This window comes from Chelonia mydas, chromosome 10, assembly GCF_015237465.2.
Source record: "Chelonia mydas isolate rCheMyd1 chromosome 10, rCheMyd1.pri.v2, whole genome shotgun sequence".
Lineage (NCBI taxonomy): Eukaryota > Metazoa > Chordata > Testudines > Cheloniidae > Chelonia > Chelonia mydas.
In genome coordinates this window covers 30,097,209-30,114,574 of record NC_051250.2, presented here as the reverse complement: position 1 = coordinate 30,114,574, position 17,366 = coordinate 30,097,209, and the positions used below count along the sequence as shown (strand labels likewise).

Below are 17,366 nucleotides of genomic sequence, written 5' to 3'. Positions count from 1 at the left end.
GCCATTTCCAGCAGTTGACAAGAACATCTGAGGAACAGCGGGGTGGTGGTGGGGAATAAACAAGGGGAAATAGTTTTACTTTGTGTAATGACTCATCCACTTCCAGTCTCTATTCAAGCCTAAGTTAATTGTATCCAGTTTGCAAATTAATTCCAATTCAGCAGTCTCTCATTGGAGTCTGTTTTTGAAGTTTTTTTGTTGAAGAATTGCAACTTTTAAGTCTGTAATTGAGTGACCAGAGGGATTGAAGTGTTCTCCAACTGGTTTTTGAATGTTATAATTCTTGACGTCTGATTTGTGTCCATTTATTCTTTTACGTAGAGACTGTCCAGTTTGACCAATGTACATGGCAGAGGGGCATTGCTAGCACATGATGGCATATATCACATTGGTAGATGTGCAGGTGAACGAGCCAACTGTGTCCACATATCTATTCAGGGGACACCATCATAGGGCCTAATCACATCAGCCACACTATCAGAGGCTCGTTCACCTGCAAACTGGACAGTCTCTACGTAAAAGAATAAATGGACACAAATCAGACGTCAAGAATTATAACATTCAAAAACCAGTTGGAGAACACTTCAATCTCTTTGGTCACTCGATTACAGACCTAAAAGTTGCAATTCTTCACCAAAAAAACTTCCAAAACGGACTCCAACGAGAGACTGCTGAATTGGAATTAATTTGCAAACTGGATACAACTAACTTAGGCTTGAATAGAGACTGGGAGTGGATGGGTCATTACACAAAGTAAAACTATTTCCCCTTTGTAGGAAATCCACATTGTAGGGAGAGTGGTCACTTTGGATAAGCTATTACCAGCAGGAGAGTGAGTTTGTGTGTGTGTGTGTTTTGGGGGGGTGTGTGTGAGAAAACCTGGATTTGTGTTGGAAATGGCCCACCTTGATTTTCATACACATTGTAAGGAGAGTGGTCACTTTGGATAAGCTATTACCAGCAGGAGAGTGAGTTTGTGTGTGTGTGTGTGTTTTGGGGGTGTGTGTGTGAGAAAACCTGGATTTGTGCTGGAAATGGCCCACCTTGATTTTCATACACATTGTAAGGAGAGTGGTCACTTTGGATAAGCTATTACCAGCAGGAGAGTGAGTTTGTGTGTGTGTGTGTGTTTTGGGGGTGTGTGTGTGAGAAAACCTGGATTTGTGCTGGAAATGGCCCACCTTGATTTTCATACACATTGTAAGGAGAGTGGTCACTTTGGATAAGCTATTACCAGCAGGAGAGTGAGTTTGTGTGTGTGGTTTTTGGAGGGGGGGGGTGAGAACACCTGGATTTGTGCTGGAAATGGCCCAACTTGATTATCATACACATTGTAAAGAGAGTGGTCACTTTGGATGGGCTATTACCAGCAGGAGAGTGAGTTTGTGTGGGGGGGTGCGCAGGGTGAGAAAACTTGGATTTGTGCTGGAAATGGCCCAACTTGATTATCATACACATTGTAAGGAGAGTGATCACTTTAGATAAGCTATTACCAGCAGGAGAGTGGGGTGGCAGGAGGTATTGTTTCATGGTCTCTGTGTATATAATGTCTTCTGCAGTTTCCACAGTATGCATCCGCTGAAGTGAGCTGTAGCTCACGAAAGCTTATGCTCAAATAAATTGTTTAGTCTCTAAGGTGCCACAAGTACTCCTTTTCTTATTTCTCCTTGTTTATTCCCCCCCCACCACCCTGCTGTTCCTCAGATGTTCTTGTCAACTGCTGGAAATGGCCCACCTTGATTATCACTACAAAAGGTGTCCCCCCCAGCTCTCCTGCTGGTAATAGCTCACCTCAAGTGATCACTTTCGTTACAGTGTGTATGGTAACACCCATTGTTTCATGTTCTCTTTGTATATAAATCTCCCCACTGTATTTTCCACTGAATGCATCCGATGAAGTGAGCTGTAGCTCACGAAAGCTTATGCTCAAATAAATTTGTTAGTCTCTAAGGTGCCACAAGTACTCCTTTTCTTTTTGCGAATACAGACTAACATGGCTGCTACTCTGAAATCTGTCCTGTACAGAGTGCGTTGCTGATCGGTCTCCAAGCCAGGGTCAGGCTGGTACCATATCAAGTTGACCAGGGCTTGACTTGATTAGTTGACAGCTAGTAGCCAAAAGACAAAGCCTAGTAGCTGGCGTGAAACAGTGGCACCCTCCCCTCTGCCCAAACCACACCCATTCCATGCTGAGCTGTGCTGACAGTGGGCTGCAGATAGCTGAAGTGGTAACCTTGCCTCCCCGTGCCGGTAACACACCTAGTGTCTGTACACACGTGCTCTCCCAAGGTGCTGGTCAGGCACAGCACGGGCTCGGTTAGATGTGCTTCAGACCAGGCTAACTCCCAGGCCTTCAGCAGTGCCAAGGACCCCTGGAGCGTGGGCAGGAAGCACTGGTGCAATAGCCCCCATGGTGCAAATACTCCTCAGGTCACCACGGACAGGGCCAGCTTAGTCGACTATTGTGCTGCACAGGGGGCAAGGTTGGCAGCTGCCTCTGACTGTTCTATGTAGCCCCGGGGAGCCTGGGTGGGGGCTGTTTCGCCAAAGTGTGTTCTGAGGAGCTTGGCCTCTTCTCCCACAGCTCCCCAATGCTCCCCTCCCCCCAAAGCTTTGCCAAATCACCTTCGAGCCATCCCTTCGGGGGGCTGGGCTGGGAGCTATGGGACAGTACCTAGAGAGAGGGCAACTGCAACGGAGCAGTGCAGCACAAATGCAGGGCAAAGCTCCCTGGAGAGCTCGGGCAGCCCTGGGGACACTTACGCCAGGGCCAGCCACCATTCAGTTTGCAGCAGCTCCTGTTGCTAATGCAGATGCACTCTGGTCCCTCTGCTGCTACCTAACCCAGGCCTGCAGGGAGTTTAGCTATTTCACCCTGAGGATCAGACCTCCAGGCCCTCCCCTCTCCTGCCTAAGCTATTGCATTAGCCTGCCTCCATCCCAAGCAGGCTCAAGCCAGCATTACATGGACTTGTGAGTCTCGTGCCAGCAAGTGCTGCTTCTGAGAGCAAAGGAAACGCTCTCCTCGAGAAGAACTGGAGGGGAAGGCAGTATTAACACTCCTGATGGGGTCTGGGCTGGACCCTAGGCATGCCACACACTCCACTGGGATAAAGCTACTGCAGCACAATGCAAGGGGAAAGGTCCACAGGTTCGGTTTGCTCCTATCTGCCACACAGTGCCCCCTATGGGCCATCAGGGAGTAAATCATGTGGGATGCGCAACCAGGCTTGGCTAACATTGCAGGAACAGCCTTAACACAGGGGAGTTCTGGAGATTTGAAGGTCCTGATTTGCACTGACATGGAGTTTTTTTTTTGCAAAGACACCACCTCTGGCCATGCAGCTGGCCCGTCCCCTGAACTGGCCGTGCCTGGTCTGTGGTGCTCACAGCAGCAGTTCAGATTGGGGCCTGTGGGAACACTTCATTTCCATGTGAATAACTCAAAGCCAGTTGAGCCACACAGGGAAATGGCGAGATCTTGAAGACGGATATACAATGCTGGGTCATCTACCTAGGCAAGGAACTCAGACTCTGTGAGGACATTGAACTCTCCACCCAGCCACAAAAGTGGGGCAGTTTTGGAGGAGGGTGAAATAGCCACCCCATTTTGTAAGGTGCTACATGGCTGGGTTCGACGGCAATCCGAGGTCTCTCCGCACTAAAGTGGCTCCACCGCTGAGTGCAAACAGGGCAAGTTTGCAATGAAACCCCCATGTCCACGCTGGGATTCTGAGGCACTTCTGGCTCGAGAATGCTTTGAGCTCCGCTTCCCAGCCCCAGATCTGTGCTAGGAGGAGATCACCTTCCTCCGGGCAGGTCACCTCTTGACCTCTGCCCGCAGTGAGGTCGTAGCAGCACCATTTGGGGCGGGGTCGGTGCCGCTCGAGGGTGGGGATCAAAGCTCACAAAGCTGGGGGCAGGGGCCAGTTTTACATCACCACAAGCCACGGGGAATTTCAGCCTCCAGCTCTGAGAGCGAGATGGGTGTCCCCTTCCCTCTGCAGGAGGCAGCGCACTGGTCAGCCCGAAGCAGGATTCCCAGATCCAGAACAAAGCAGCCTTTCTTCTCCCACCCCCAGCTTCCTCTCAGTGGGCAGCTGGCCTCTCCACTCGCTCCCTCTGGGGGTCGCCAGCAGGCGCGGCCCCTGCAGACGAGCAGCAGACGGCGGCACCGAAGACTGAAGCGTGTGGCCATATCCGCGCCCGGGTGCAATGCCACTGGCAAAGGCAGCGCCTGCCCACCAAAGCAATGTGCCTATATCACTGGCACCCGAGTCACTAATACCTACTCCACGGCTGAAAGAGTATGTGCTCATCTGTCAATGCTCCTCAGCTCCCTGCCTGAGCTAGCCGGGCATGGGCCGAGGTGCCACGCTAAACCTGGCTCTGGGAGAAAGCGAATGCAGACGGGTGTCACGTGAGGGAGGGGCGAGAGGAATAACCCCGCCTAAGTCCAGCCTCGGAGGCATTACAGCCCTGCAGCAAGTACCAGGGACAGTCAATGGGAGTTATTGGGAGTTATTCCCCAGCAGTCTGACTGCGCCCGGGCCCCTCCCAGCAGCGTGGCAGACAAGCAGCGGCACCGGTCGCCCTGCTGCTGCGGCAGGGCCTGCAGTGAAATTGCTTCGGTGCGCGCTGGCAGCACCAGAGCACATGGGCCTCAGCTTCCCCCGCTGTGCTGAGCCTCCCAGCAATGAAAGGGCAGCAGCAGCAGAGCAGGGCAGGGAGAAGGCTAGTGTGGCCCTGACACGGGGAGGGCGGATTGGCAGGCAGGAGGGGCAGCTGCGATATAGGGCTCTCCACTGGCTTCTGTGGAGAGAGGGAGCCAGAGACGGGAGAGGGATGGCAGAGCTCTCCCAGGTGGAGAGGCAAGCCACTGAGAGGGGCAGGGCCTGGAGCCTGCTCCCCACACAGCTGTTGATTTTATGCCAGAACGGCCACTAGTGTGCATGCAGTGAGAAGAGGAGCCTTATACCTGTAGAGCTTATTCCCTTCCTGGTGGGGAACAGCCACACTGGTGTAAGCACCTTTATCCAATAACAGCACCCATACAGGTAGGTGACACCACTTTAATGAAACCAGTGTAGCCACAGAGTCCAAGGCCAGAAGGGGCCACCAGATCACCTTGCTTGACCTCCTGGCTACCACAGGCCACCACCAACCTCCAGCACCCACCCGCAAAACCCAACTACTGGAATCAGGCCAAGGCACTCTGACCCTCGGGAGGCTAAACGACGGTGTGTCACAGGCAGAGAACAAGAGGGACTGAGGCGCAGTGCCTGAGGCCCCTGAGGCAATGGCAGGGAATTGATTGAGTGAGCTAGACCCAGATACTCCTGGCAAGTAACCTGTCTTTTGCCTTTTGCAGGGGAAGGCAAAAATCCCCCAAGGTCACTGCCAATCTGACTGCCAAACTCACCACACCACCCGTAGCCATCTCTGATGTTTCAGAGGAAGGAGTTAGAAACAACCAACAAAAAACAGATACAATGAGGAGGAAAGAGTGGAACAGCCCTTTGGGAGCATCCCAGAAAGCTTGGGGCTGACAGGAGGCCCCCAGTCAGATGCAAATAGGCAGAGAGGGAACCCACCCATGCTCTCCGGCTCTGGGCATCATCAAAAGTGTTTTAATTAAAGAGTCCAGCACTCTGCAGCGCCCAGGAACTTGGAGGTGCTTGTTTTATTAGAGTAGGTTTGGGGGGGCTGCAGATACTCAGCGCTGGAAGCTGGCCAGCTGCAGTTCACTTGAAAATGCCCCTTCCTTTGCGAGGGGGAGGCAGCAGTCACAGGCAACTGAGCAAGGGGAAGCAGGCATGGAGTCAGCCTTGCTATGCAGTAGCTCTATGGTCATGGGACAGCCATGGGGCCTGGTGATAGAGATCTTCCCCCTCGCCCCCCGGCCGCCTGCTAGTTCAGCACATGCTCTCTCGAGGTAGGGTTTATCTGGCAGGAGGGGGTTTCCTCTCCCTGTCCCAGGCAGCTCCAATCTCCCTCCCTCTCCCTTTTAAATCAAAATGTCAAATTTGTCCATATGAAAAATTCCCTGGGCTGATGAGAAGCAGATGTGCAGAGCCCCGGCACACAGCTGGAAGCCCTTAGCTTGAATGTTCGCATTTGCAATTGGCTGGCTTGGCCTGGCCTCCTGGGTCCCTCTACATGCCCTGCTGGGCCCTGATGCTGCTGCCCTCCTGGGCAAGCCAGGGCATGCTAGCAGATGCACACTGGCTCGCCATTCAGCTGCGGGCCACAGAGCCCTCGTGGTTAGAGGCCGGGGGTGGCTCTCTCGCTGGGAGAGAGGGCAGATTGCTCCCTCTTCTGGCACCTCCAATAGCCCTGGGGCCCCTCAGACCGGGGGCGGGGAGCTAAGAGCAGGGGCTGTTTGATGTGGGGGAGAGTGCAAACCTGCCTCTCCTCTGGCGAGGAGCCCCACCCCCTTTCCATTCACTGCTCCGATTTCACTCTCCAGCTCCTTCGGGATCTGCCCTCTGCATCTGCTTCCGCCCTCCCCTCCCCGCTGAGGGGAACATGGCCCAGGCCTGCAGAGGGGGGTCTCTGGGATGCATGGGATTCGACGCCGAGGTGGGCTCGGTGGGCCCCCTTCCCCTCCCCCTCCCCCTCCAGAGTATCAGATGAAGCCCAGCAATATTATCCCCTCCAGTGACTGGGATGCAGAGATCCTATGGCAGCATGTCTCTCTCTCACTCTCCTCTGCCCGGCTGAGGTCACCGCGTGAGGGCCCAGCTCTTTTGCTAAAAAGTAAATTGCCTGTTAAATTCTCCTGAAGCTATCACTGTCTCCTTCACCTGCCTCTTGGCTCCTCCAGTGCGTGGAGGAATCCTTAGTGATTTATCTGACTCCCTTGGGTTTGGTTCTCTTTGCTTTTCTTATCATTGCTTAGCTCTTTTAAAACCATTATCCTGTAATCTTCCCCGTCCTCCTCTCTAGCTGATAGTTTATGCTCCACAGAGCCATCTTTCTTCCCCTGGATTACTTTCTGACATCTCCATGTTGGCTTGTTTCTCTTGATCTGGGAGTATTTATTGCTGGACAGAGCACATACCCAAGGCTTTAGAAAAAGCTCCATAAAGATTTGGTGAGGTACAGTGCCAAGCCGGGGCCAAAGAGAAAAGATTCTAAATATGTTGGGGGTGGGAATGGAAATGAAGCACTGCAAAGGGTTGGCAGCAAAGTGGGCAAAGCAAGACTCCAGATCCAAATGCCTCAGAGCTTTGGGGAAGTTTGGATCTGGAGGCTGGAGCTGGTCCAAAACTGTGCCATTGGAGGAAAACAATCAGTGAAATATGGTGCAGAGATGAAAGAGCCAAGAGGACTGATGGTAAGTTTAAAGTTAGATGAATCTGACTAACTGTAGCCCACCAATAGAGGTTGTTTTAAATTAAAAGAACAGATTTTCAAAACTCTAACTCCAATGAAAATAGATATTTCAGGCCAGCTCAGCAGATGATTTAAGCTAATGTGGCTTCACTAAAGTCAACGGAGCTCTGCTGATTTACACCGGCTGGGGATCTGGACCTGTTATTTTAAGGGCCACTCAGGTCAACGTTTAGGTTTTGTAAACACAAGGTGATATAAAACTGAACTGCTTCGTGGTTGTTGCATTTTCATTAAACGCTAGGGGTGGATTTAAACATGCCTTATAGAGATACTGCAGCATCCAGTTGCATTCCCCACTGCCTGAGAGTGAAAGGGATTCGTTCAATTGCCAGAGGTGAGTAGAACGCAAGAAGGAAACTACATGAAGAATAAACAGGGGTTTGTCAATTGCTGCCCTTAGAATTATCTAAGGTGTTAATAGTAACAGAGTGAAGAGGTTTAGTTTTTAAAGTATGGTCATTTTAATGTTCTTTCCCCTTTAAATACAGATTTCACAAGCTGTCAAACAACTGTTCCATGTGCCGAACTCTAGAAGCTTAAAGCAGTTCCATACCACGGACTGACAGAATGTATCTGAACACAATTCTCTGGCCTCATCTCCGTGCTCCCCATTCTGCTGCTTTATCTAGTTGTATTTCACTCTGCATTTCCCCACATTCGTCCAAAACCGGCTCTGCTGAATCCTAATGATCAGGCCCTTGACTGGTCTCACTCGGGTGCTGAGTACACACATCTGTGGATTACGGTCACTGCCTCTGCCTCCTCCCAGGTCTCAAAAATCAACAGCCATGGCCCTGTGTTGCCAACACACATGATTTTGTCACAAGTCTCATTTTTCTTAAAGCTCCAGCTCCTGGAGCCATGGGATCACATGGGAATCCCAGCTGTCATTAAACACTAAGTTCCTAGACCTCAGGGTGGCAGAGAAAAGCTTGCAAAAGTGACCCCTAAAGACTCAAAAGCCAGATGGCAAATACTCTCCCTAAATGTATTATTTTGAAATCTCATGATTTTCGAGGCCTGACTCATGATTTTGGCATGTGGGGCTGACCTGTTTCTACTCTGCCTCTCCCTGTTACAGGTCATGCAGAGAAAAGCCAGAGTGTGTCTATCCCAAGTCCTCAAATCTAGCGCCAAGCACAACAGGGCCAATCTGGGCCCTTTGAGTGCTAGTACAATACAGATATTAAGTATTAATAGTCTATCGTCTGGGCCCGACATTACCACAGCCTTGTGCCGGATGCTCTCGCTGATGGTAGGGGAAGGAAGGATGCTCAGCACCTGGCAGGGGGAAGCCTTTTAGTCCTTCCACCTAAAGTCAGAGTCAACCTTCGGCCAGCTGAGGGGCAAACTGACACCTTGCAAGGAGCGTGAGGGCTGCGCCTCATTCCCATGACAGCATGTTGCAGTCACCTCATCTTTACTCCAGAGGCGTGGCCTGCCCAGACTCCCGATTAGCATACAGTGCGTCTAGGTGGGTTGAGGAAGCAATGCCCGCTCAGACCAGTACCCTCTATAGACCTCAGCTTTGGATTAAAGACAAGCAGTGTCGGCTGCAGTTAGCCCGTAGCTGGACTTTCTACAGCCATCCTTGATGCAGTGTCCCAGCGCCCATCCTGGGATCTGACTCTCTCATTGCTTGCTCTGTTCACAGCCCTTCCTTCTCATTTCCAGCCTCACTATCTCTCTAGCCAGATGGTCACACTCCCCCGGTTATTAGGATCCATTGCAGAGCTGTAACACTCCCTCCGCCCCACTCAGAGAGAGCTGTTCTGGCTCCCAGCCTGCTCATCCCCGGCTCCATTTCATCCAGACGCCTCCTTGGAAAGTGCAGCCCGCTGACCTTGGTTTAAGCCCATGATATGTGAATGCTTCTGGCTTCCCCTCTGGCCCCTGGCAGTCTCTCTCCGAGTACGCAGGCACCACAGGAATTCCATACAAGTGCCCTTCTCTCCCGGAGAAGAAATCCGCATGGAATTTCGTAGCTTTGAGAACTCTTTGAACTGTTTTTTGGGTTCCCAGAGGTAGCTCAGGTTCCCAGCCCTTCTCCCCCACCCCGCTGTGCGCACACACTTCTGTTATCTAACCAATCCCAGCCCTTCCCCCAGCTGATTCTTTCTTGACATGTTTTTTCCAGCTGCGGAGCACACCCAGGGTTCTCTTCATAGAGGGCAAGATCCTCAGCCGGGGTAAAGCGACAGTGACTCACTGTCTCCTCTGAAATCAATGGAGCTACAGCAAGTTAAGTCAAAGCTAGGCTGAAATCATTGTAGTGCAGAAGCTCTGGGCCAGAAGCTCCCAAAAGCTATTAATTTGTATTGCACTGGGACCCAAAGGTCCCAGGCCAGATCAGGGTCTTCTGGGCTAGGTGTTGCACAACCCCCCAGAGTTCATAATCCAGGAAATGGGACAGATCCGATCAGACCACCCCTCTGCCATCTTCCCCACGCTGTGTATTTGCTTTCACTCTGCCCACTCTTGCTTCCCTTTTTCATGGCCTGTCATAGGCAGAGAGCAAACCCTGAAATACCAGAGCCAGCCAGGCCAAGCCGTTGGTGCTCACGCTGGGTTTGAATTTAGGCACCAGGATTTCAGCTACGTCTTTCATTCTGACACCACCACATTACTGGCCCCAAGTTCATTGGCCTCCCGCACACTGCGCCATTGCCAGCGGGCCGGGCAGTTCCCCGGACCAGTCTGAACAGGCCTCGCCGTGCATGCAAAACGGCCAGTCTCCCTGGAGCTGGGCATTCGGTTCGGAGCACCACGTGCACATTCGTGACTATCCGAGCCGAGACAGTAACTCAGCAATCCCAGCTTGTTTCTTCTCGGTTCTCTGTCTGCGAGCCGGGCTTTAAGGAAGCAGGGGGCAGGCTGAGTGAAAGCGAGCATTTCACATTGGGGTTTTCCTCTCGAGATAGACATCTTCGCTTACTCAAGCCCTCCCTCTCTCCCCTCCCCCACTCCTGCCCAGCACCCCAACCCCACCTCAGTATTAAGGAAACAAGTTGCAAATACAACTTGCTGTCCTGGGAAGGCTGCTGCAACCTGGTTACCACGACCCCAGCGCCATGTCTAGGTTCCTCTCCCCTCCCAACCCCCTGAGCTCCAATTTCTCTGCATCTCTGAAGAAACTGATCATTCCTCTCCTACGCCTTTGCTCCCCTTCCAATATTGATGCAAGCTGAAGTAAGACCACATGAACATGGCTCAGCTGACAATGAGACAACAGCTGAGCAGGGCCTGGCACAGTGCTGGGTGTTTTTATCAGCCTAGTGAGTCCAGAAAAGGCTCTGGGAACCCTGAAGTCCTGGACTGGGGTAGGAACTAGTAGGAAGTGTCCCTGCTAGGTGGAAAGGGACAGAGGATGTCATGCTGTGATGGATGCAGAGGGAGAGGGTAGCTAGCACGCAACATCCCAGCAGCTGAAAGAGGGAGACAGCAGAGAGGATGACCCCCACAGACAGCGGGCGCGAGGGACATACACATCTCCCAGCAGAGAGAGAAGAATGCTCGCCCCACCACACGCAAAACTGCAGCCTTCACTCCAGGAGGAAGCACCTGAGCTGGGACAGGGCCCTTTATTTACCGAGAAGGTGTTAACACCACATCCCAGGCATCCTCTCTGCCCTTTGCCAGCTTTGCAGGATCATCAGAACTGCTGCCCTAAGCTGGGGGCTGCATGGCACCATGTGACACAGGCCAGGAATGCCTGTCAGCTGCCTGTGCCTCCCTCCCTCTGCCAGGGGCCTGCTGTGACCAAGGTGAGAACAGAGCCATGGTTCATGTTCACAGAGCACAGCAATGCTGTTAGATCCTGGCCAGGTGACAGGACCAGCTGGGACTCCAGCAGTGCGGGTTTCCCCACCACAGCGCCCCCATCAGCATCCCTCTGCAAAGCCCAGGGAGAGGGGGAGCAGTTCACCATGGGAGTTAAACCCAGCGCTCACCTACAACCATGAGGTTGAATTCGAAGCCTGTTTTCATGGTCTTGATCCTCATCTGATCCAGCACCGCCTCGATGCCCACGTAGCCAAAGAGCTCCAGCCCCACATTGGCCGGGTTAGCATTGCGGGGCGTCTCCTCGGGCACTGGCTGGACGGGCTGCCCCTCCATGCTGATACACCCTGGCTCCGGGCTACTCCCTGGTAGGGGAAGGAGATTCCTGAGTTAGATACTTGGCGGCTTCACCAAGTGATACAAACAAAAACACACAAATGCGTTGAGGTTAGGAATAATCTAAAAATCATTAGAGCCAACCCCTGTGCCCAAAAATAAATTTGTTAATAAGGATTCTAGAGCAGTGCTTCTCACCCAGGGGCACACGTATCCCTGGGGGTAGGCAGGTCTTCCGGGGGGACTCAACTCATCTAGATCAGTGTTTCTCAACCTGGGGGAGGGTCATAGGATGGGTTTAGGGGGTTGCAAGTGCAGGGCTGGCATTAGGGGGTGGCATGCAGGGCAATTGCCCTGGGCCCCACACCACGAGGGGCCCCGCAAAGCTAAGTTACATGCTTTAGCCCCGGGCTCAGGCTTCAGGGGTACAGTAGTCTGGAAAGGTTGAGAACCACTGTTCTAGAGCATGCTCAGCTGCAAATATATTTCAGTTCCCTAAATAAAGAAAGCCATCAGGCTTCCAGACTGTATGGGGAGCTCAAAGTCACAGCCATTCTCCTGGCCTAGGTTGTGAAATTCACCCTGGTCTAGCACCACTGGAGAAGGGAATTCCATGGGCACCTCTCTTGATGAGCTCATGACCTGGACCCCTCTGCAGCTTTGCAGCTAGTTTCCCAGTCTGTCCTCCAGGAGCTGTACATCTGGCCCCCATCTACCATGCTTCCAAGAGCAAAGGAGAGGATGGCAGAGCAGGGGGGCTGTGCTGCACCATCTGGGATTCTACAGGACAGCAAAGAGGCCTCTGAAGAGAAGGCCAAAACTGCAGAAGGCTTCCAGGAGATACCCACCCGGAAGGGAGCACAGGTCTGACTGCAGCCTGTGTGTTTGCTCTGTCAGTCTCCCACCTGCTCGGAATCCACCTGAGCTCAGCCACAGGCAGAGAAACAGGAAGGGCAGCAGTGTCTGGCAGGATCCTCCCAGTTCCACACACCGTGCCCTGTCACTGGCACGCTAGAACCAACGGGCATCACAAAGAGCCCTGTAAGTGCAGAGGCTCAGAGACTGCCCCGGGTCAGGCCTTGCTCCAGCTTGCAGCTCAGGAGTCTGAAAACATTCATTTTGCAAAAATGGCTGAGGAAGTGAAACTCCCCCGGTCCCGTTTACGCTTTCTGCAGGGCGTGGCTGGTTGGAGACAGTCTCTGGAGGCCAGCATGTATTTACATATCTGGAGCTAACAGCAGGGGGTTAGCAGGTAAATCTAGAGGTTGGGGGCTGAGGCTTGGAGTGAGAACTGCCTTAAATCACGAGGCTCTGTTTCTGTCACCACCCCCACAAAAGGTCCCAAAATACGCCCTGCCGTAAACCCTTTCCGTTGTGCGCGGCACCTCGACCATCCTCCCCGCTGTGACGTACTAGGGCTGTGCTCAGTCTAGTTCCAACGGTCCCACCACAGGCTGCACCCCAAAGTGCCTGGGCGCATGGTACCCGATTGTTCCAACCCGTGGGCAGGGCTGGGATTTGGTGTGATTACCCTGACAGGCCTCCACAGTACGTGCAAGCAGCCCAGCCCACTGTGTGCAGCAGCAGTTTCTCAAGGGCAGATTCTCCAGGGGATGCAAAAGCCACAGGAACCCACTTTGCAACTCGGCGATAACGGGGTGTCAGCAGTGGAACCCGAATGGCTACTGCGCGGGGAGCAGACTGGGTTAACGGGTGGAAGGGGGCTGAGGATCCCAGCACAGATTGCCCCGACATCGACATGGGAGACTGGTATTCTCACCGGGGCCTGGCCGTTGCTACCAGGTAGCAAGCACAACCTGACTCATTTATTACATGCCTTATGGTAGCATGTAGGGGCTGCCAACCAAGCTTGGAGCCCTGCTGCGCTTGGTGCTGTACAAACACAAGGAGGTCAGGGTCTGAATGAGTTCACCCTGCCAGGGCACATGGCCAGCTGGCCACACAGCCACAGCTGGGTTCGCAGATTGAGGATTCCAGCCACATGAAGGATAACGGAGAGTCCCATGGAAGTGCCATTGTGACGCACACAAAGCGGGAGGGCGAATATCCCAGACACTACCGTCAAGTCCAAGCAGAAACATAGGCAGCATCTAGTTCCTCTGGTGCTAGACGACGGACTAGAGAGCACACCTCCCCCACCCTGGCTCAATCTCAGACCCCTGTGGCTCTGTGACCAGCAGAAGGGCGGTGATGGTTGGTGGCAGGACCAATAAAGGTTTCCCATCAATGGCACACAGGAATGCGCCTAGCAAAGCAAATTAACCTTTACAACATGCCACCATTGGATTGAGGAGGAGCTTATATTACTTGTATTACAGTAGTACTGAGAAGCCTCCAATACACTCACATTTTGCTTGGTGCTGTGTCTGACTACCAAAGGCACTAATATGCCCCCCTCACCATAGTATCTGAGCCCCACACAATCGTTAATGTATTACCCTGTGTAGGTAATAGGGCACTGCTATTATCCCCATTCAACAGATGGGGAAACTTTCACAGAGAGGCCAAGGGACTTGACCGAGGTCACACAGGGAGCCTGTGGCAGAACACAAAATTGAATCCCGTCTGCCAACTGCTGGGCTAGCACCCTAACCCCGGGCCCATCCTTCCCCTCCCCACTTCGCACACTCAGAGAGACAGTCCCTGCCTTTGCTGAATTAGAAGACACCCCCCAGCTTTAATTTATACCCAGGATGCCAGGCCATAGCAAGTGAACATTTTATTCTACAAACGCTGCCTGGCAGAGAGAGAGAGAGCACAACAGGACCCAGATCCCGCCCATACGCCAAGAAACCCTCATGCTGCAGCCTCCTCCTGTAGGTGGCAGGTGAGGTCACAAGGTACCCTGGAGACAGGATGCCTGAGCGCTCAAGTCTCCAGCTCTGGACCTGAGATTTTTACAAGTCAACAGAGACAGGCATGAGGCAAGACTGCTGAACGCCTTCTGGGCCAGCCTCTGCCTGACCAATAACCAGATCGCTTTGGCAGGATATTTCCTTGTTGGTGCACAGCACAGATGACTGACACTCACGCCCAGAGCCACTAGGAGAGTCTCAAGGATAATCACTGGGACACATAATACCTGGGTGTTCTCCTGCCCCCTAGGGCCCTGTGCCTCCTGTTTTGGACTATCTTCTTGGTGGCCCTTAGATGCAGCTTGTGCTTCTCACTCCCTTCTGTCTACAATGATGCATGGGTCAGATACAGAATAGGGTGAGAGAGTAACAGCCATCGCACAAATGTGGCATGATCACTGACAATGCAGCAAAGGGATCATGTCACAGGACAGCGGTGGCCCCAGTTACTTTGCACAGTTTTTGCTGTTTGCTGCAGCAGAGGGGGAAGGGATGGGGTTGATCGAGCGGCGTCTGCAGTTTTACTCCTGAGCCTTTGCACTGTTATCCAGATGTAGCGTGGGATCTGGCTCCCTCCCAGATGATGGGTTGTACACACTGGGAGAAAGAGGGGATGTGGAGAGAGAAGCGCCTCTTTCCAGCTGCCCTGGCAACCTCTCAGACACAGCCAAGGCTGGGACAATGGCTCAGAGTTCATCAACACATGCTTCTTGAGTAGTGACAAGCTCGCAAGATCTGGCTAGGGGCTTGGGGCACGCCGAGAAGCTTGCAAACTTAGCCCAGGCACTCTGGTGCAGGAGTCAGGAGAGATTTCACACTGAGGCAGGGTCAGGATTTTTTAAACAGCTCGGTTCAGGCTCAGATGCAAATGCTGCGTGAAAAGCTCTTTGCACTGGATTTCAGAGTCATACTGAAACCAGATGGCTGGCATGTGGGGAAGGGAAACATATGCACAGGAGTCACCAAACTTCTAAGAAGTTGGCATGGAGCATAGGGAGCTCCATGGAACAGGCTAAATTAACAGCTCTGAACCCATCTATAACCTTCAGAAAAGACACAGCATGGGCAAAAGCAGTGCACGCTTCCCCCCCACCATCTCACTGATGGGCCTCAACTCTGGGCCAGTCAGCCCCTGTGCCAACAAGAGCACTTAACCCAGCATCATGGATGGCACTTTGTGCTGGGAGCACTCACCTGCCAGAGAATTAAGACCTTTGAATCTCAGCCTACATTCTGGGTGCCTACCACAAGTCAAGCCGCACAGTACAAATGCTGGCCAGACATATGCAGCCATGAAGCCGCTCCAAACCTCAGCCCACGCCCTCCCAAAACAAAGATGGGCTTGCTCTGGCAGATCGAAGGAGCGGATTCCAAACCTGAGGACACCTCTTGGACAACATCCTGTTGGTAGCTCCCTCGTTTATACTGGCAGTGTTCAAGCACCACAGCAGATCTCAACTGTGGCAGTACATCATGGCGTGGTTTCCAGGTCCGAGACCATAGAGCGCTTCCGAGGTTAAACCCAATGCCTTGAATCCCACCTGGAAGCCGGTACACCTCCCAGAGCACTGATTTAATGAAAGTATGGAGCAGGCTGTGGGATTCTGCACTAATTTCAGGTTCTGGATGGTCTAGAGGTGCAGCCCAATGCAGAGCACATTACAGCAGTCTAGCCTCCAGGTGACAAGGGTGTGGATACTAGTGGCAAGGACCCTGCTTCAGAGACAAGAGGTCGCATTCACTTCGCCAGGTGCAGAGGAAAATACCAGAACTGTTGGCCAAAGGCACATCCAGGAGGGGCTCAGGATCTAACACCGCGCGAAACTCAGGCACCTGTTTGACAGACACGGTGCCTCACTCAAGCCAGCCTTCTCTTCTCTGGACTGCGTCACAGCCGGTAAGCCCTCATCAAAGGCCTGGCCTACAGAAGGGTTGCTTTGGTTTAACTACTAGGCGCTACTTTCAATGGGTACCTCATTGTGTGTGGACACTCATGTTAGTCTACACCTGGTTTACATTGGGTTAGCTTGCACCTGTACATTTAACTAACTCAGTGTATCATCACAACTTTAGTTTAAGTCAGAACAATTTCTGTATTTAGAAAAGCTCTAAGAAAAGCTCATCTAGCCATTGGGTATTTCATTCTTCTGCTCAGGTCAGAGGTGAGAGATGCAGAGCTAGGGGTCAACAGCAATCCAAGGCCTGTTCATTAACTCTCCCAGCAGCCTCATATACACATGGAGCAGAAGCAGTGACAACGTTGGTCACCGGGATCCCTCACAAGAGAACGCCTTGGGCAGAGGAATGACTTCCCACTGCTATTCTGAAAGGTAATGATGGATCCTCTCCCCCAGGTCTGCAAGTATGTCAGCAAAAACCTCATTATGAATGGCATCAAAGGCTGACAACAAGTCTGAGAGAACTGGCACAGACAACTTGTTTTCCTCCATCGCTAGGAGGAGATCATCAATGAATTCAGCTGGTACAGTTCCAATCCCATACCTTGATTAACTGAGGCTAGCAAGTCTGAGATACCAAGAAGCCACCAGAGTTGCCCCAGCGCACACATCTCCTTGTCTAAACGTAGGAGACGTGCCATAGGTCAGTAGTCAGCCAGATTGTCAGTGTCAAAAGTTGGTTTCTTGAGCATGGCCCTCATCGTCGATTCCTTAAGAACTACGGGCACTTGTTGACAGCCTTGACCCACAGTGGATCCCGTACTTCCCCGCGAGCCTTCACCGGCAGGAAGGACAAGGCTCCAGCTCACGACTTGTAATGCTGGCACTTTCGCCACCCCAGTGAGCGACACCCGCGGCAGAAGACGATGCACTTTTACTTCCCTCAACGCACAGCGCTGTTTCCACGGCGTAGACAGCTGGACTCAAACACATTTCTCTGCAAAATTTTTCTTGGTGGGAAAACTCAGTCGGGTAACCCAGTGGACACAGCGAGGATTCGCCAAGCTGTCTGCCACTC

The 17,366-nt window shown here is 52.5% G+C and overlaps 1 protein-coding gene across 7 annotated transcripts in view; it reads right to left on the bottom strand.

Moving 5' to 3' along the window:
• The window catches only part of SEPTIN12 (septin 12), an 84,482-nt gene that overhangs the window by 12,154 nt on the left and 54,962 nt on the right, over positions 1–17,366 (bottom strand). For all 7 annotated transcript variants that reach the window (XM_007055834.4, XM_043523808.1, XM_043523810.1 and 4 more), the window contains one exon: positions 11,349–11,543. In XM_007055834.4, the coding sequence (XP_007055896.2) occupies positions 11,349–11,543 (195 nt within the window). The remainder of the gene's footprint in view (positions 1–11,348; positions 11,544–17,366) is intronic.